General features: G+C 33.4%; 1 protein-coding gene across 5 annotated transcripts in view; it reads right to left on the bottom strand.

Annotated features, from left to right (window-relative positions):
* PNPLA8 (patatin like domain 8, phospholipase A2) overlaps positions 1-21,800 on the bottom strand; it is a 47,453-nt gene that overhangs the window by 22,811 nt on the left and 2,842 nt on the right. For 3 of the 5 annotated variants that reach the window (XM_074340542.1, XM_074340543.1, XM_019710239.2), the window contains exons 2-7: positions 16,706-17,717; positions 16,410-16,559; positions 12,044-12,195; positions 8,103-8,197; positions 5,091-5,262; positions 511-568 (exon numbers count right to left, since the gene is read on the bottom strand). In XM_074340542.1, the coding sequence (XP_074196643.1) occupies positions 511-568; positions 5,091-5,262; positions 8,103-8,197; positions 12,044-12,195; positions 16,410-16,559; positions 16,706-17,461 (1,383 nt within the window). In that variant the 5' untranslated portion in view covers positions 17,462-17,717. Of the gene's footprint in view, positions 1-510; positions 569-5,090; positions 5,263-8,102; positions 8,198-12,043; positions 12,196-16,409; positions 16,560-16,705; positions 17,851-21,800 lie in introns of all 5 variants that reach the window. The other 2 variants (XM_019710238.2, XM_074340541.1) reach the window with 1 other exon arrangement.

The raw sequence follows: 21,800 nt of genomic DNA, 5'->3' as shown, positions 1-21,800 counted from the left end.
CTTCATGGGATTCCTAGGAGCAGAAATCCGATTTGTTCATCAAATAACAAGTATTATCAAAGAACACAGAAGTGAAGCAATACTCAGATCATTATGTTTCAAGTAAGAGAGAGAAAAGCCACGCTGAGACATATCCTATTAACAGTAACATTTTTTAAATTTGGATTCTATTTGTACATTTATATCTAAGAAGCATATAAAATTTATTTTAAAAAATCTAGGGGAGGAAATGCCACAATTATTCGATTAACCCTTACGATAAAAGAATTCTCCCTTGTTTTCAGTCTTACTCTTTCATATTCTTAAATTTTTCTTGTACTTTTACCGGATTAGAAAGAGCTAATGATCACATCCTATGTCTTAGGATGACTCAATATATAAGGAATCAATATAATCTATTAAAAGAGGTTCCTAAGAAATTTTTCCTTTAATAAAGGGCCTTCAGAATAAGTGCTTTCACCTGACCTTCAATTCCATCTAGGTGATATATTTATGAGACTCTAAACTTACCTTAGGACACGTGGGGTTTCTTGCTGTTTCAATCATTAGTGAAGATCCCATTCTATCCCTTTATTAGAGGAGAAGAAATAAATTATATCAAAACAATTTTATCTCTTAACACCAGGGAACATACACTTTGCTCATACTGTTTGCTCAAGGCTTTGTCAAAGCACTATGAGGGAGAAAGAAGTATCAGAATCTCCTCTAGGAGGCTTATAATCCAATAAATGCACATGAAACAATATATAGTTATTAATCTGATTCAAACTGCAAGTGTCTACAGTTCTGAGGTGGGACAATTAGTACAGGTTGTGGTGTGTGGGAAAGACGCATGGAGGTATAGCTTGAGAAGGACCAAAAGATGTCAAGGGAACACATTCCAAGCCAGGACAGATATATACACAGTAAAGGTGAAGGCAGAAAAAAGGTGTTTTCAGCATCCCACTGATAGGATAAAAGCTGTGCTGCGATAAGGCTGCAGAAGTGTGGGTAGGCTAGTTCCAGAGCAATCTAAAAACCAGATCAGAAGATTTACTTTAAACTTGCTTTAGCAATACAAAGCCAATGAATGTCACCCCCCAAAAATGTTTTTTCAATCGTCTGAGTTGGCATTTGAATTACTGCAACATCACAGAAATTTTCCTTGGGCAGCAATTTTTAAAATTCCATTACAAGGGAATTTATTTCAGTGCAGATTTTTTCCAAACTTAAAAATTATGTTTTTTCCCTGTATTGAACATAAAGACTTTTTCACCAACATGCCTCAGTAAGAAAAAAACATTTTTCTAATGACAATATTTTTCAAACAATACTTATGTTTCTTAACTAGAATGTCAGTGCATTCATATCAGGGTAGTATGCACAAATTAGGAAGTGATCTACCCTTTACAATCCTTAAAAAATATCAATGTAAAATACTTTCTAAAACAGACAAGATCTTTGTCTTTCCCAATCTGATCTACATGTTTCTTCTGTATGAAGAGCAATTCAATTTTATTCTTCTGTGGGTCTCTCACTTTATCTTTTCATAGACATTTACTGTAAAATTGGGACAGACGTCTTGGGAACATGCTGGTTTCAGACTTTAAGCAAAGTTCACATTACATTTTGTTTCAACTTTGAGTTTATTAACAGAACCAAAATGCTTTAATGAATTAAGTTATGAATATAAATTCAAAGAGAGCAGGAATATTAACTGCTCATTTCAGAGAGAAGTCAAAATACGAAAAAATTTTCAACATTCCTAGCTTCTACTGATGCTATAATTAAAAATAGTGTACCTAAAATTACAGAAAATCATTATCACCGAAAAAAAATTCTCTCACTAAAACGATGGGGAAACAACAACAAAAACCACAACCAGACAAAAAGGCCAGAGAGCAGGTGTGGTAGATTATACCAATAAAGGCTCCGAATGAGTCACACTTTCTGATATCTACATCCTTGTATATAATCCCTCCCCGCACAGACTCCAGGTTTAAATGGTTTTGGTCAATGGGATGTCAGCAAAAATGCCATTAAACTGAGGCTTCTAGATAAGAACTTATGCAATGGGGCTTGCCCTCTTGGAACTCTGAGACCACCATGATTGGATGAAGTCCAGGATGACAATGACCTTGGGGAGAGAGAGACCAGCTGTCCAGGTCATCTCAGCTGAGCTGCGGCTGACAGTAGGTATGTGAGTTTAGACAAGAACAGAAGAAACACCCAGTTATGCAGAATCATAAGACTAAATTGTTGTTTTCAACTACTTAGTTTTGGAGTGGTTCGTTTTGTAGCAAAGGATACAGGAAAAGCAGGGAAAGGAAAAAACAACTGACCACACTTAGAAAGTTTATCAATGCTGTGATTAGAAATAAAGAAGCCTTTGAAGGATTATCAGTGAAATAGCAACATGCAAATACCTGAAGATACTTTAATGAGTAGCAAAAGGAAAAAAACGTTTCATAGCAGAGAGACTGGTCTTACAGTAAATTTTCAAATCTTCATTAAAAACTTACTAGTATTACGATTTTACAATTTCACGAGAATTCATACACAGTATTTTTTTAACAGACACAAGAGAAAACCCCAAAATAAGCAACACACAGTAATGAATGGGAAGACTGCTCATTTGGGAAGATACTATTATTCAACAAAATAACTGTTACATTTCTATCAAAATAGCAGTGGGACATTTTTTTTTTTAATGTAATAAGAGTAACCTAAGATTCACTTTGGACATTAGATGAAAATACTGAACAGATTTTTGAAAAAGAGTAAGGAGAAAAGACTTGCTAATCAATATAAAAACATTATGTAAAGAATTTAGACAAAAAATTTAAAAATCAATAGAAAAAACAAAAACTTAGACATAGACTCTTAATGTACATAAAATTTTAAATGTGATAATGGTGGTATTTCAAATCAGTGAAAAAAAGGAAAAAGTACTTGGTAAAAGGTACAGGGACACTTGAATTACAGGGAACATGCTGCTTTCAGACTTTAAGCAAAGTTCACATTACGTTTTGTTTCAACTTTGAGATTATTAACAGAACCAAAATACTTTAATGAATTAAGTTATGAATATAAATTCAAAGAGAGCAGGAACATTAATTGCTCATTTCAGAGAGAAGTCAAAATACGAAAAAATTCTCAACATTCCTAGATTCTACTGATGCTGTAATTAAAAATAGTGTCCCTAAAATCACACAAAATCATTATCACCAAAAAAAACCTCTCTCAATAAAACGATGGGGGGATAAAAAATAACAGTAAAAAATAAAGTTTGATCCCCTTACAATATACATCAAAATAAATTTCAGATGACTTAAGAATTTAAAATAATTAAACCTTAGGACTAGAAAATAATATAAAAATGTACCTGATTGCAAGATAGAAAAGACTTTCTAAACATGAAAGCAAAATTAAAATTAATGATTTGACTAAAGATTTGAAACTCCTCTACATTTAAAAAATTATTAACTAAAAACACATTTTTAACATATAATAAATGGTCAATATATTTAGAATATAGTGAGGAATACCTTGATAGGAAAATGAGAAAATATTATGTCCTTGAAATTCGCACAAAAAAATGCAATAAAGAAACATAACCAATGTTCAAACTCATCAACAATCAAAGTGATGGAAACTGGGAACACTATTATAAAAATCTCTGAAGCTGACATATATACATACGTGTGTGTGTGTGTGTGTGTGTGTGTGTGTGTGTGTGTATCACGGAAATGGAAATACAAATTGTTGTTGGTGAGTGGGTAAATTGGGACAACTATTTTGAAGAACAATTCAGATACACACACACATACACACACACACTTCATGATTTTTAAAACACGTATACTTTCTAACCCAAACTTTCAATCTAGAAATACACCTTAAAGATATAAACAGAGATTTAAGTAGAGATGTATGATGCCTATTTAAACTTCATTTTGAACTGTAAAAATATTTAAATTAGCCTCCTTTTCCCATAGGAAATTTGTTAAATAAAAAATAGTACATTCATAAAACAGGATAGTGAACAGCCTTTAAAATATGCCTCAAAGATATTTAATGACATAGGAAATCATTCATGATAAAATACTATGTGAAAATGCAGGATACAAAACTAAATGTGCATGATCATCCCAATCTGTGAAGGGGATAAACACACACACACACTCACAACCTTACACACATACACTTATTTATCTGTAAGAAATTCTAGAGAAAAGTACATCCTATGTTAATAGTGCTTTTTTCTTAGTGGGGTTACAAATTATTTTCATTGTTTTCTTTACATGTTCTCTATTTCATATAATCATATAAAGATATGATTATTTTTAAAAGACATCAACATTGGCCCAATAATTACGCTTCTTGTAAACTGTCCTACGGATATATTCTGAAATGTGTGGAGAAATGTAAATTTTCCAACCACAGCATGTTCACAATCACAAAAAAAATTAGGAATAACCGTCCTAAATGTATATGGTTAAGAAAATGTGATACCACTATACTGTGGAATGTGGTGGTCTTTAAAATTTTCTCGAGATATTAATAAAGTTGAAAAAAAGGGAAAGGATAAAAAGTTACAAGTACAATATACTTTCTGCTAAAAAGTATACGAAAATATATGGAGTCTAAAAAAAACTAGACAAAAATATACTGTGAGGTCTACAGCTCTGAATAAGATTGTGGATGATTTTTAGTTTCTACTTTATGTTTCTATTTTTGGAAAGTGAGTACAATGGCTTTGTAGTAACTTGAAAAAATGTTTAGAAATTAATGTTTTAGGAGAATACGTTTATGTCTGAGGAAGAATAATATGTTAAATGAAAACAGCAGGATGCAAACATGGTCTATATACAACATGGTCTCAATTTTTAAAAAGGCAATTGCAACTTTTACATGCTAATCTTACACATATGAACCCAAGAAAATAGTAACTAGAATATGATTCACCAAAATATTAACAGTAGTTATCTATAATTAGTAAGATGAAAATTTAATATTCTTCTTTACATTTTTTGGCATTTTACTAATTATAATATGCACATATTATCTATATAATCAAGACATTTAAAAAAAGGATAATTATAACTTACTTAAGAATATTTTCCCATGTTTGACTGTCATAAAATGCATGGCTCCAACTCATTTTGACTGTTCCAACAATGACATTTTGTGAAAACACATCTGTTCCTAATTTTCGATAAAGTTCCTCACATTCGTCCAGGGGCATATGAAACAATCCCAACATGAATGCTAATATAGCACCTGAAAGAAAGAATCCTTAGTTTCTGCCAGTGTTGACATTACAGTACTTATACAATCTCTTTAGCCATAGAGGAGGTTAAAATTCTGGCTTTGATACTTTCTAACTGTGTCACCTGGGACAAACTACTTAACCTCTCAGAGCCTCAATTTTTTCATCTATAAAGTAATTACAGCAACTGAAATGTACAAGGTCCTTATACTGGGGTAACACATGTAAAGGGCTTTACTAGGCCTCAGTAAAGATAAATAAATGCTAACCAATTATGATGATAATAACTTAAAGATATATAAAAATATGTTGTTTTACATTAAATAGCATATAAGGTACTGTGGTAGGTAGGTAGTGTCCTTTCTAACCTTAATAAATTCCTTAGTTTTAGTCACAGAATACAGTATATCTGACAACTTACCAAATTCATTAAAATAATGACTCCTTCAGGTTCATCCTGGGAACCAATGTGATTAAAGAAATTAGGTCTCTGGGATGTCCTTTTAAATAGCTGATTACATAGCCTAGCAGCAACTGGCAGGACACACTGCCACCTAGTGTATCTAATTGGCCTAACCCTGAATTAACAAGGAAAAGAGGAGGAGAAAGCTTTGGAGGATGGGGAAAGGGAGGGGATGAGGCAAAAACCTGTATAGCATCACTGCTTACTTTGAGATTGCAGAAAAAAAACAGGAAATCACTATCATAATGTACTTTAAATATTTTATATATTTTATTATACTTGGCCTTATTCTAATAAAAGAGATTATATTTTTAAATACATTGTATGGCATTACCATAAAACAGGAATCATTATTTTCAACTTCTAGAAAAGTTGTAATTAACACAATAAATTAATTTCCAAAAAATTAAGTTCCTTTCCTTTTAAGCAGAGCTACTATAGAGATGAGCAGATATTAAAAAACTGAACCTTGCTGAACTGGTAAGGACATTAACTTTAGTTTAAATATATATTTATCATATTTATAGAAATTATAAGTGAAATAAAATTTCTATATTATAATACATAGAAAGTAAAAAGAAATGAAAATTATAAGCAGTGTATTTATTATAAGTTAAGGTAAACATAAGCTAGAAGACACAATGGAAAAGATATAGTGTGATACACAAATGTACATATTACATAAGAAGATATTCTACTCCGTGGATAAATTTCTGTGCTTTAAAATTCTCTTTATTAAGCATCCACCTACTAAAAACAGTGCCAAAGTAAGTAGTTAGCTTGTAGATGTTTAAATGTTTGAATTGCTAGGACCATTCTAAAATTCAACACAAATGGTCAGGGTAATAGCTCCAAAGAAGAACTGGGAAATGCCTCTTTAAGAAAAGTTTCCGTAGTTAAATCAATTTGGGATATATACATATTACTTTCATATCCTGAGAATCACAATGCATTTGTAACATACTAAAGGATCTCAGAAGTCCCTCTGTAATGAAACCTGTTTAACTTCCTTTAACCAAAATTTTCCAAATTTGCTAACATCTTGAGGAATTAGTAGAACATCATAGGAATCACTGATTCCTTATGCTTTTGAATCATCCCTGCAATGGCTCTCATTTAGTTTTTACAATTGACATCAACTGACCTACCCTTTGGGAATATTTGTGATACTTAACACATACAATGCAGAGAAATCATTTGATTTTGTTGCTAGTAGTCTTTAGAACTACTATTGTAATTCAAAAAATGAGAAAAAGAAATAGAAGTAAAAATTGATGAAGATAAACTAATGGAAAGTGAGAAATTATCAGGTCAAACAGTACAATACACAGCAAGGATTTGCAATCTTAATACTGTGTTTCCCCGAAAATAAGACCTAGCCAGACAATCAACTCTAATGCGTCTTTTGGAGCAAAAATTAATATAAGACCCGGAATATTGTATTATATTACATTACATTATATTAAATCGGTCTTATATTATAGCAAAATAAGACTGGGTCTTACATTAATTTTTGCTCCAAAAGACGCATTAGAGCTGATTGCCCATCTAGGTCTTATTTTCGGGGAAACACGGTACTCCTTGAGTGTTACTTGGGAAGTAAGCGATAAGTAATAGCTATGGGTATCCTGAGAGACTTCACGGGGGGTGGTGAGAGAGCTGGTGTAAGGAAACAGAAAAACAAAACAAACAGAAAACAAAACAAATAATCACCTGATAGTGTCAGTGAAAACTAAGAAATTATTCAATCACAATCGTATTCTAAGTTGCCAATTTCTTCTACACAAACATGAAACTGTAATTTTAAATGTATATCAACTAGCAATATTAAAAATAGCCTTTCAAAAACATAGATTCTCACATTTATCAATTTAAATTTTGACTTCAAACAACCAGATTTTTAAAAAAAGGACAGAAGAAGCAATTTCCTCACAGAGGGACACATCTCACAAAAAAAGTAAAATCTTATCCATCTTTAATAGTCTATTGGCTCAAGTACAATTTGAGTACCTAGGTTCCTTCCATTTCATCACTTTCCTTAAGGTGACTGTACCAGAAAGCAATTAATTCATAATTTGTGTTTGTCACTGTGGCTTATTTAAAATGTATTAGAAAAGCACTTTAAAAACTTTTTCTATATTTTGTGAGGGGTGTAAATGTCTATTAAGTTGCTTTGTACACCTAAAACTAATTAAAAAACAAAACCATTTTCTGAATGTTAACATTCCCAATATTTTTAAAAGTACATTAAATGAACCAAAGGATTATTCATTATCAAAACATGAAATTAATATCCATCATTTCAGAGAATGACCATGCTCTTGAACGTAAGTGCTTAATCTTCTTTTTCATAATGCACTTATGACCACTTCCACAAATAATGATTACCTGTGCTTACACCACAAATGTAATCAAAGAGCTGATGAACTGGCTTCTGAGTAAGTTCAACTAATTTTCGCAGTGTCTGAAGAGCAACCAAACCCCTATAGAAAAGATAAAGGTAAAATGAGAATTTTTCTTTCAAGAAAAGTTAAGTTATTGAATAAAACAATCCTACATTTTTTGCCTTTCTAGCTTACATTCCAACATGAAAGTTAATAATATAAATTAGCATCTGTAAAAGTTACTTAAGTTCTGGGCAGCAGGTTAGCTCAGTTGGTTAGAGCGCGGTGCTCTTAACAACAAGGTTGTGGGTTCGATCCCCAAATAGGTCACTGTGAGCTGCGCGCTCCACAACTAGATTGAAACAACTACTTGACTTGGAGCTGATGGGTCCTGGAAAAACACATTTAATTAATAAAAGTTTTTAAAAAAAAGTTTCTTAAGTTTCAAAGACCACTTCTGAAAATCCAGTATCTAAATAATGGTATGAAATCTGTGCTATAGCAGCATGTTTTTAAATTTATAATAATACCTCTTTAGACTACAAAGACATCCAATGAAAGATTTTTTGTTGTTGTTTAAACACCTCAACCATGGAAAATACTTAAAACCTCCAATCACCAGTTTTGGGATGCCATATATTGGTTTCTTCTCTTACCAACATAGTTGGTCACCTATGCTTCTATACGTTTTTGTTCTATGTATTTCACTTGTCATATTTTTAAGCTTTCTTTTATTCATTTTTTAAAACTCTCAACAACCTTAGGACAATGCTCTGCATTAAGGATGTATTAATTTATGCTGTATTATTCATTTCTGGATCCTTGTCAAAGGCCACAAATAGTTTCATGATGAATGTGAAAGATGAATTCAGGGTGTAACACATGGACAATTCTTTCCTTTTAAATGTTTTAAAATTTTTCAATTACAGTTGATATACAATATTATACTAGTTTCTGGTGTACAGATAATTTATGAAGTGATCACCCGATAAGTCTAGTACCCATCTGACACCATACATAGTGATTACAATATTATCGACTATATTCCCTATGCTGTACCTTACATTCCTGTGACTATTTTTATAACTGGCAATTTGTACTTCTTCACCCAACCCCCAACCATTCGCCCATCTGGTCTTCATCAGGTTGTTCTCTGTATCTGAGTTTGTTTTGTTTGTTCATTTTTTTGTTTTTTAGATTCCACATGTAAGTGAAATCATATGGTACTTGTCTTTCTTCATCTGAGTTATTTCACTTAGCATAATACTCTCTAGGACACAGATGACTCTTAATACTGGGAGAATATACAGAAATAATGAAACATTCTAATCCCAATACAAGGTATGGGGCAGAGAAGTTCTGAAACACAATGACAGTCAGATACCACAAAACAAAATTTAGAGTGCCAAATTGTGCTTTGATACTGCTAACAGGAAGTCACCAGAAAATATTGTAAGTTGAAAGCAGAAAACAAAAGATGCTCAGTTGTGTGTGTGTTGTTTTTTTTTAATTACAAGAAGTAATGTGGATTTGAAGAGTGGTAAGAGAACATAAGATGGCTTATAAGAGAGACACATTATGAATTCAAGGTAAGACATGAAGAATTAAAGAAAATGTTGGATAATCTATATTTAACAATGTGACCTCCGTTACTTATAAAAAGAAAATAAAACATGAACATATATTCACATAGAAAAACAAAGATTAGAAGAAATACATCAAAACATTAAACATAATTTTGGAATTGTGAGCTATGATTTGTTTTGTTTTTCTTCATATTTTTCTTTTTTGTCCCGTTTTACTTGTATAATGAGGAAATAAACTAAAAGTGCTGTATTTATAAATTAACTCAGGATGAATTTAAAAATAAATATATTTGCCAGGTTGATTTTATATGCCTTATACTGTACCAGCCTACCTTATACAAAAGAAATAAAAGATATGGATTTTCTCATAAGCCCCCATAGCTTACTCCTTTCAACACAAATTTCCCATTCTGGCTACTTTCCCATATTCCCCTAAACCAACGTTTCTCAACAGCAGCACTACTGACATTTCAGGCTGGATAGTTCTTTTTGTATTGGGCTATCCTATGCACTGTAGATACTTAGCAGCGACTGTCGTCTTCTCACTAGATGCAGCGGCAGTCCCCTGTTCTAACCACCAAAAATGTCTCCAGACACAAATGTTTCCTAGGGGGCAAAGTCTCCTCTAGTGGAGAATCACTGATGTAAACCTACCTTCATCCTAACCCACCTCTAGGTTTTCCCGAACATCTTCAATTTCCTCCCTATACGACCATCAAAACTACCATTCTCAGGTCAAATACTTGTAGGTCACAAACCTCTTTTCACCATACCTCCCTCACTCTAAATAGACATTTGAATGTCCTTTAATGTTCTTCTTTCAGATCTCTACTCAAATGTTACTTCTTCAAAAAGCAGTCAGTCATGATCGCTCTTTAAAATAGCACTGTTACTTTCTATCCCTTTGCTTTTATTTTCTTCATAGCAGCCACTGCTACTCAATTTTTTGTTTTTTTCCTATTTGTTTCCTCTTTCTTCCTCTAGAATACTAGCACCATGAAAACTTGGATTTTTGTCTGTTTTGTTTACTGACCTAAATCAGTATTTAGGACATGGTAGGCACTCCAGCTGACTCAATGAATGACACCATCCCTCCCAACTCCCCTGAACTTAGGGGCAGGGAGGACTTGGCTTCTTCCTATTCCTCAGTGAAAATTCCTTACTCACTTAACTGCCACTTTCCCTACTTCTCATCACTTGGAACCAATTCTATGAATTAGAATGATTCTCTCCAGTTCATTACCACTTTATTACATGAATGACGTTCACTTTCTTGGATTATTTCACTTCCCTAAGAAATAAACGATCTTCTAAGACTTTTCTCTTAGTCAATTCCATCTTCAATTGCCAAGTGAGCACTTCGAAATGGAGTGTAAAACTTTATACTCAACATGTGCAAAACAGAACTCCTGCTCAATACCAAACACCTCCTCCCCTATCTATGCAATTCTGTCCTACTCATCTACAGGAGGGACACTTAGAGTGGTCTCGACCTGTTTTTATTACATCCAGTCCTCTTTTTTCTTCACAATTTTTTTGCATACTGTTCCTTCCTCTTGCTTCCAGCTTGCTACCATCCAAAGTTAGTGTTTTACTGTCCCCGCCTAGATTATTAAATAGACTCCTTCTCTCATCACTCACTCCTTCATATTGGTATCAAAATTTAAAGGACTACAGAATTTAACAAAAGTATAAGGGTAGTATTTTAACATACAGAAGAGCTGACTGGCAAAGCAGATATACCAACAGTGAAGTTGGAGAGGTAAATTTGGAGTAAAAGGTCCATAAAACTATGACAAAGAATTTAACCAACAAGTAGGAAGGAACTAGAAAAACTAAGAATAAGAAGCATGGATGGATTGCCAGTAGTAAAAATGGGGCTTGACGGCAAAACTAGCTCCTTCTGGGCTAAGAATGCATTTACTATTTCTTATAGCATAAGAACTGACATCTGCAAGTGAAGACACAGGAAGTCAGGAAGTTATTGATACAGAGTCCTTTTAAAACCATCACTTTACTAAATGACTCGTTGACTGATACATATGGGTAATACAGTAAAAGAAAGCTAACATTATAAAATATTGCCAAGATTTTAAGAGAATCTTGGTTGATAAACTGTTTTAAACAACTAAAAAGATCTGAAAAGACCAAACTAAAATATAAATACTAGGTCAAATTAAAATAAAAGTAAATTCAGATACATATTAAAGAAGCTCTTAGATTGATAAAGAAGTAAATTATGGAAAACTATTTCATGTTTTATTTCAAAATTTTGAAATTACACCAAATTAATTTAAAAAATACCTCCTATGGCTTAATCAGAGGTACAGTCATTAAAAATCGTTATTTCTAGCCTTACCTTGTTCCTCCACCATCAATTGTGAGAATTCGAATTCCTCTTCCTTTCACTGGATCCACATAGCCAATTAAAGCCAAAATTTCTCTAACTGCAGCCTGAAGAGTTTCATCTTTAATTTGTCTCAATCGCAATAAATATGGAATAATTTTTTCCTATATTGAGAAAAGATATTTTGTTGCTTTTGTCAAATCAAAAGTGAAAATTTTTTATTGTTTTTAACAAACATGTTAACCATCATATGCAATCAAGGTACCAGTGTTTATTACTTTCTCTGTAATCTTAAATGATACATTAGTGCTTGACATAGTAATGTTAATATCTAGAATATATCTGTCCTTATATCTAGGTAAAAAATTAACCTCTATCCAAGCATTTCCTTTAAAAGGTGCAATGCTTAACAATTAAAGAAAATATAATTTGCTTAACACAAATTTACAAAAGATTAGCATTATAAATTGTACAATATTTTGTCTAAATCCTCAAGTTAAGAAGATGAAACTGCTTCATATGTAGTAATGACTGGAAACTAAACTTGTTACTAAAAGAAAAAAAACACCTTCTGTACATTGCACATGGGATACAAGGGTAGCTCATAGTGAAATACGAACAAATGTTAATAAATAAAACTACAGTAGAAGGCAAAAGCTGATCATTACAATTAATTAGTTTAAACAAAACTGAAACTTCAAGTTTCTAAGCGTTCAACTTCATATTGTTGATCAGAGGCAAGAGCTTAAACTCTAGGGTTCTATGCTGAGTTTATGAAAGACTCCCTAGGTTCTATACACAGAAGCATCTTATCTGGTCAAGAGCCCAGGTTTAAGGCTTAAGGGAATAGCTGAGTGGCAGCTATACTTTTGCTGTGAAACCTTCAGTAAATCAAGTAACTTCCCAATGCATCACTCATTTTTTAGGATAAATCAAATCTGAAATACTACTGTTCTAAATTTTTTCTCTCACCTCGCCTCACCTCGCCTAGCCTCTCCTCTCCTCTCTTCTCTTACTCTGGCTTAGTGTTTAGCTCCAAGGCCCCACTAGAGGAACCTGAGCAATGGTGGATCACGGAAATGTGAATTTCCATTTTTTATTAGGATAGAATGGTAGCTTTCCAAGAACAACTATAAAAGCTTAATAAAATACAAAGTGCCATCTTTTGTTTAAAAGCATCAGAGAGCTGCTGAAGAAATGAGAAGGGGGGGTGCACTAAGAACCTGGAAAGGGGATTAATTGCTGGGAAATGAGTTCATAAACTATATCTTTTCCTCCCTTGAGTCATCTGCTGAGTGGGAGAAGAAACAAAGTATTAAAAACCTGGGCTTGGTTCAGACAGAAAGCTATAAAATCAGGGACAGAGGAAACAGTTGATCATTTAGAGTCTCATAGGTTGAAATCACAAAAATGAAGACTTGAGGGGACTCAATCACAAGACTGGTTTCACCTCAAGATATTGGTGGAGTCTTTAACTACGAGGTACGATCAAAAGACACGTTGAATGTTTACATAAAAAAAAAATTATTACAGTAAAAGACACGTTGCCATTTATCCCCCTCAGAATACTCCCCCTCTCCTCCAACACACTTATCCCATCGTTCTTGCCACTTTATGAAGCAGTTCTGGAAGTCCTCTTTTGTGAGTGTCTTTAGTTGCGCTGTCATGGCTGCCTCCATATCCTGAATCATTTTGACTTTGGGGAAGAGCTAGAAATCTCATGGTGCCAGATCCGGTGAACACAAAGGCAGTACTCCTCAGAACAGCGCAACTGGACGGGACAAGTAAGTTTTGAGTAGAAGAAACCTGTGGTATTTTCTGCTGAAATACTCTTACCCTGATATAGCAATGACAAAGGAAGCCTCGTCTAGAGATACAGGGAACAGGATCAAAGTAGCCACCACATGGAAGTACACGGTCTTGGAGTCACCCAAACCTACAGCACACTTTGCATGAGTGACAAATTTCTTTTGTATTAAGCTGCTAAAATTTTGGTACTGTTTTGTTATTATTAGAGCTTAACTCAGCCTAATCTAATACAAATAGATACAAACACATTACAGTGGTAATCTTGGGGTAGTAAAAACATGTTATTTTTATTTTCTAATTTTTTCTTTTCCTTTTTTCTAATTTTCTACAATATCAATGTGCTGCCTGTTTTAAAAATAATAAAAGTTATTTTTTTATTTAACAAATAGTGAAAGGAAACCACCTTCACCACCAACAATGAAAAAATGATCAAAGACAATTTCCTAGATATGGCTGCCATAAATTCAATACATAAAATATATTATATAGACACAAAAGGAGAAACTAGGTTTTTTTAGAGCAGTCAATATCAAAGACAATTGCCTAGATAAAACTCATGTAGATGATTTATAACAAATAATTCCACCCTTTTTAAAAAGCTCAATTCTTACAGATGTGAGGTGGTATCTCACTGTGGTTTTGGTCTGCATTTTCCTAATACCATGTTTCCCCAAAAATAAGACCTAGCCAGACAATCAGCTCTAATGCGTCTTTTAGAGCAAAAATTAATAAAAGACCTGGTCTTATTTCGCCATAAGACCACGTCTTTAATATAATAATATAATATAATATAATATAATATAATATAATATAATATAATATAAAATACAATATATTACTGGGTCTTATGTTAATTTGCTCCAAAAGATGCATTAGAGCTCATTGTCCAGCTAGGCCTTATTTTCGCGGAAACAGGGTAGCTAGTGAAGTTGAGCATTTTTTCATGTATCTGTGGCCATTTGTATGTCTTCTGAGAAGTGTTGGTTCAGGTCCTCTGCCCATTTTTTAATCAGATTTTTTGTTGTTGTTGTTGAGTTGTATGAGTTCTCTATATATTCTGGATATTAGCCCCTTATCACCTCAATAAATTTAATTTTTTAAAAAGCTCAATTCTTAATAATAAAAAATTTAGTTGGGAAAGTTCACATGACAGCATATATGCTAACATGTCTTATGCAATTTATCAGGTTCACTGTTAGTAAGATGTTTATAATTTAGGGGAAGAGTGAGAACTTCTTTCAGACTCTCTACATTTGCATTCATAACTGACCTGAATATACATTCTTACATCACATTTCTCCTTAGAATTGAAGGGTCCTTAGATTTGGGACCAGTTATGCAAAATAAGAGTCCTCAAAATTTCTGTTAGCAAGACTATTCATTCATAATAGACTAAAGCTGAAAACTACTCAGAAATCTATCAATAGTACAATGAATAAATAGTGATACATTCAAACCATTAAATATAAAAGCAACAAGAACGAAAGATCTACAAATTCCCAGAACAGTGTGAATGATTCCTACCAACATGTTGAATGAAAGAAGCCTATTATAACATTTTATATAATACACAAAATCGGGTAAAACCAATCTATGATTACTTTTTGGGGGAGATTGTGACTGGGGACACGAGGGATGCTTCTGAAGTGCTGGTAAAGTCTGTTCTTCAACTGGGTGCTGGTTACATGGACGTGTCCAGTTTCTGAAAATTCACTGAATTTTATACTTATAATTGTGCGTGTATTATATTTCAATAAAATTTTTTAAGAGGTCTTTAAAATATGTAATTCTATTTTAGGTCTCTGATTTCAGTATATTACTGAAATGTTAAATGGAGTTAAATGCATGTATCTATTTTGAAAATTTATCTTTTAGGTAAGAGATTACATATATATGAAAGATAATCCCAAATTTTATGAACATGAAATTCTAAAGTTTAGCCATTATAATGTATGTATTATACAATATAAAACTACAGAAGGGTACATTATTTAAAGAGTTAATTTCTCAGCAAGATGGTCGTCAAAAATTGAAAAAATGTGAACTAAGTTAACTTACAGTTTTCTGAATAGCAAATTAAAAATAAGCACTAATAAAATGTTAACATTATTTATGTCATATGGTATTTTTAAATTGTTCATTAAATATTACAAATCCTAGAAGTATAGATATAAAGAGACTCAGCCATATCATTCATATTTTATAGCATTTCTCTGAAAACAGTCCATTTAAAATGGGTCTAAATTATCTTCACTAATTTATATTTGAAAGAATTGAGGCCAAGAAAAGCCAATATACTGAGATTTAGCTTCATTTTAAAATGTTTAATCTCAAAGTATAGATATTAGTACTAACAGCATATTTTATATCACAGAATAAAAGGGAACATTTACCATAATGTACATCAGAGAATAAACAGGGCAATTACTGAATATATTACACATCACACATATGACAAAAACCACAAAAATATTTAAATAAAAAAATGAAAGCACTGCCTTCTCCATTTCAGAAGGTTTATTATTATTTTTATTCCGAGACAAAACCAAATTAAATAAATTAAAATTACCTTGACAGCCACTCCTTTTCCTTCAGGAAATTCTAGAAGATGAAAAGTCAGTTCTTCAACTCTATTAATGCAGAGTTTTGGGTCAGTTGTTCTTCTTAATGCCTGAACTAATGCCCGGGTTCTGTTATCAATACTCACTCTTGCAATAATCTAAGACATATTAAAACACGTATGATTAGAATATGAAGCTGCTCTAGTAATACTAACAAATGGTTAAAGTTTCTAAGGTCCCATTAGGAAATGAAACATAAATATGAGAAAAATTAAAACTTAAACCCACCCTGAATAACACTTGCCTTTTCTCGCTGAAGAGATAAACGCTTTTTCTCCTCTGCATTTTTGTCTTTGCTGACAGCATGCTCAGCTTTAGTAGTTTCTTCCTGTTCTTCTGACTGACTCTTTGACTCATACTTTAATTTGGGGACAAGTCCACCAATATAACCACCTACTAAAGCTTGCATACCTTCAGTGGGCCGAGAAAGAAAGTTAGCAATACTTTGTTTAGTAGAAACTGGAAGAGCCTCAGATGTCCCATTTTTCGGCTTGTCCACAGTACATAGAGAAGATTCTGAGTCTTGCTTTTTATCATGCAGAACACCAGGATCTGGAGAACTGGATTTCTCTTCTTCAACCTTTTTATCTTCAAGTTCTGATTTGTCCTGGAACTGTTTATTTTCCTTTTTCTGAGACATTTTTTCCTCACGTTTGAAGTATGAATTAATATGATTGGATAAAAAGTAGAATGACTCTCCAAATTTTGTGGTTATACTATTTGTGTCATGAAAAAGGCTTTGTTTACTGGTATCCTCGTCTTTATCTATAACGTGACTTTGCTTTTCGGGAAAAGAGCTCTCTTCTGCTGATTTTTCACTATATTTTTTCAGAGATTTGATGGTTTGTTTAATGTTTTCCTGTTTTAACCAATCATTATCTGATACTTTTCTTAATATTCGAGGACTTGGCATAAATTGAGCTAAACGTGAGATCATTTCATTCTGATTTCCAAAAACAGCCTTTGAAACAGAATTCAAAGTACTTTTAATACGGGACATACGAATGCTCACTTTTGTCAGTCCCTTAGGAGCAGAAGTGCTAAGTTTCAAAATCCCAATATGCAAACCATCATTGCTTGGAGTGTAGCAGTGCTTACTGCAAGAATGTGCTTCACTTTTGGTCCATTTGCATCTTATTTTGCTTGTATGGAAACCTCTTTGTAGATTGACGTGGCTTATCCTCCAGTGATGTTTAGGTGAGCACAAGATATGTAGTTGCTTGCTCTTCTGCTTCCCACAAAGACTTCGCGCATTACTAAGGAGGTAAATATATATATCTATAGTCAAACTAATAGACATAACTTAAAAATCACTTATTTTCTATATGTTTTGACTTTCACTTCATTCCTGAACACTTCATTTAAGAAACGCCATAATTCATGGCTTACCTGAAATGGGAAGGAAAAAAAAAATTAGTATTCAAGGTAAAATTGAAATTGAGTATACAAATAAAATACACTACTACTTAAAACTAAACTTGTTAACTTGTCTGAAAAAAAGACAGAATAATATATTTCCATTGTGGTTGACAGATTTCACTTTTAAGCTAACAAAAATATTCATCTTTCAGTACAGATGTCAATGAAAAAAGAAAGCAAATAGCAGGATGTTTTATGAGCACTAATTCAGAGAAGTTGCCAACTTCTAAACTTATCTAAGTTTCCCTACAACACATAATGAAATATACAATTTAGACACTAAATTGTTTTTCTTCCTTATTGATAAAGTCTTAACAAGTTTCTGTGACAGTAGGCTTTAAGTTCTTTGAAGCCAAGAGTCGGGTCTTATATTTAATTCACTGTAAACCATTTATAACCATTAATCTATAGTAAACATGTTGCTAGATGCAGACCACAAAGACAAACAGGATACTAAGGAACTTTCAATCTAGAGCTAGAGACAGCTGCATAAAGAAGATTTTACTATCTAGGAATAAGTGCTTATTAAATTGAGGAATTCAGACTAGAAGAAGCTATGTGCAACACCTAACAGACAAGGGGTTCATAACTACAACATAAAAAGAACACATAAGAAAGATTAACACAATAGAAAAATGGGCAACATAAACAGGACAGTCACAGAAGAATAAATATATGAAAACATTCTTCACATCAAAGAAAAATGCCCAAGAGATATTTTGTTCTTTCAATTGGTAAAAATGTAAATGATTGATAATATCCAGTACTGATAATGGGCTGGAGAAATGGGACACAGAGGGCTACTTGACAGTATCTAATGAAATATTAAATGCTATCTATCAAATTTAAAGGCACATATTATTTGATCAGCAATTCCCATATTAAGAATCTATACTACAGAAATACTTGCATAATATTGCAAAGGTATATACACATAATCCCAGCAGCATTGCTTGAAATAAGAAAACACTGAAAAATAATCCTACTAGCAAGGGATGTCTTCTAGCAAGGGATGGTTGAATAAATTACAGTACATACATACAGTGGATTTACCATAGCAGTTAAAGAGAACCAGATGATCTGCATATACCGACATATCCTTCAGAGTACAGTGAAAAAGGCAAGCTACAATGCTATATGTACTAGTCACACATTAAGACAGACCAATATAGATATTATGTAATAAAACATAAATCTACATAAGCACTTTAAATCTGTGCGCGCGCGCGCACACACGCACACAGAATGAGAGAGATTGAGAAAAGGTAAGGACCAGTTTATTTATTCTTGTGAACTGAAATGTGGATCAAAAGAGAATGAGGTGAAGGGCTTTTATTACTTTTGTAATCTCTGAATTTTTTACAATGAGTAGGTATTACTTTTGTAATCAGAAAAATCAGAGAGTTTAAAGCACTTTAACAGATGGTACCTTGTAAGACACAAGATAAGAGTAGATATCCAGGTAAGTCCAAAAAAAGACACTAAAAACTGGGCAAAGTAAAGAAGAAATTCATCATATGGTAAAGATAAGAAGGGAAGGAGAGAATTATGGGTAACGGGAAAAAGCATTTAAGAAAGCATATACAATATGAGCAAAAACTGCCAAGTAGTCCAGTTTTGCTCCAGGACCAGGAGAGAATAATGAGGGAAAATAGAAGATGATGTTGCAAAGATAGTTTGGATGAGATTATGAAGGGTCCTATAAATCTTGCCAAGGACATTAAAGATTAACTGTCAATAAAGTATTTTAAGCAAAGGGATGACATAGAAAGATTCTAGCAGATCTGACAGAATGGAGTAATGGGACAAGACTGAGAAAGACAGAAACCAAGAACCTATTGTGACTGCTCAGAAGACGGTAGTCTGAATTTAGTTCTTTCTAAATTGCATGTGAGCATATTATTTTAAAATACGCAGTTTTACAGAGGGGAGGAGAAAAAAGAAGCAACCTACCTGCCCTCCTGACTCTTCTGAACTCCTCAGGACTTCCAGTCAATGTAATAAGCTGAATTAACGTAAAAGCTCTACAATCCCCAACACAGAAATACTTGATAAAACACAATTAAAGTACTTGTGGATAAAAAGCCATGCTCTAAACCGAAATCGGGCTCCTACAACTCAACAACAAAAAACAAATAATCCAATTAAAAATGGGCAAAGGACTTGAACAGACATTTCTCCAAAGATGATATACAAATTGCCAACTAGCATATGAAAAGATGCTCAACATCACTGATCATCAGAGAAATTCAAATCTAAATCAAATGACAGATCACCTCATATTCAATATGATGACTACTATAACAACCGAAAAACCCAGAAGATAACAGGTGCTAGGATGTAGAGAAGCCACGACACTTGAACGCTGTTGGTGGGACAAGAATGGGGCGTCCGCTACGGAAAGAGTCCGGTGGCTCCTCAGAAAATTAAATACACTATCAGCAATCCTGTTTCTGGGTATACAACCAAAGGAACAGAAAGCAGGGTCTCAAAGAGATATTTGCACACATATATTCATAGCGGCACTATTCACAAGAGCAGCGATGGAAACAATCCATATGTCCATGGACACATGAACAAACAAAATGTGGTATATAAATGCAATGGAATATTATGCAGCCTTGAAAAGGAAGGAAATCCTGTCACATGCTACAAGGACAAACCTTTAGGACATTATTTTAAGTAAAGTAAGCCAGTCACAAAAGGACAAATGCTGGTTCTGTTTACATGGGGTATCGAGAGTTGTCAAATTCCTTGACAGAGAAAGCAGAGTGGTGGTTACAAGGGGCTGGGGGAAGAGGGCAAAGGGGAGTTGCTGTTGAATGATCACAGAGTTTTGGTTCTGCAAGATGAAGTGTTTTACAACAATGTGCATGTACTTAACGCCACTGCACTATACACTTAAAAATAATTAAGATGGTAAATTTTATGATATGTGTTTTTTAACAATAAAAAAAGAGAACAACAGTGGGAAGTCCACTGCTGAAGCATCACAGACCTGGATGTGCAGCCACACCACCCTGACGGCGCAGAGGCCCTAAGCAAAGGAGGCCGAGTCAGAGCTGGTGAATCCCGTGGGGCTTGAGCCAAGGCAACAGAAACTACCACTTAAGCGCATTTCCAAAGCTCAGGGCAAATGGAACTCCCACACTAAGCCACCACCAGTGAAACTGAACTCACAAAGATTACAAAACTTGTAAGGAAATGACCCATCACCTTGACAGAGAGGATCAGCAAATTTAGCCAATAGCAAAATGTGTAACCATGATTTAGAAATAACAGAAAAAGTTAAGCAGATTTACAATGTCAATGATATAACAGAGGGAACATAAATTAGGAGGCAAAAAAGGGATTTGTACAAAGAGTGAACAAGAAGAGCAAAATTTTAGAAATGAAAACTCCCGTTACATGCTAGTTACTAGACACACCTATAATATAATGACAAAGGACAATTGAAAACAAAGAATGTGGAAAACGATACATCACATCTATATTAATAACACAAGGTAAAAAACACTTTAACACAAATTTAAGGTAAAAGCATTAAATAAGGATAAAAGAGGGGTAGTATACAACAGTAAAAGGAGTAATCCATTTACTTACTTGTATTAAACCTCGGGTAGTACTCTAGGCCTTGGAGAAGAAGACAATTCACTAACAAGTAAGTAACGTAATGTATAATATCAGGTAGAGAAGTGCCATGAGGAAAAGTAAAGCTGGAGGTTGGGGAGGAAGGGCACAGAGACTGCTCTTTTAGTTGATTTGGTCAGGAGAAGAATTGAGTTGACATTTTACCGGCCACCCGAATGAAGTGAGGAAGAAAATTATTAAAAGTAGCTGAGAAAAAAGCATTCAAGGCAAAGGAAAAAGCAACCAAGGCTTTGGAGACTGGAATGGGCTTTGTCTATTCAGGAATAGCA

The sequence above is a fragment of the Rhinolophus sinicus genome, linkage group LG09, assembly GCF_036562045.2.
Source record: "Rhinolophus sinicus isolate RSC01 linkage group LG09, ASM3656204v1, whole genome shotgun sequence".
NCBI classification, from domain to species: Eukaryota; Metazoa; Chordata; class Mammalia; order Chiroptera; family Rhinolophidae; genus Rhinolophus; species Rhinolophus sinicus.
Note: the sequence above shows the minus strand (reverse complement) of the source record. Positions and strands in the feature narration are given on the sequence as shown.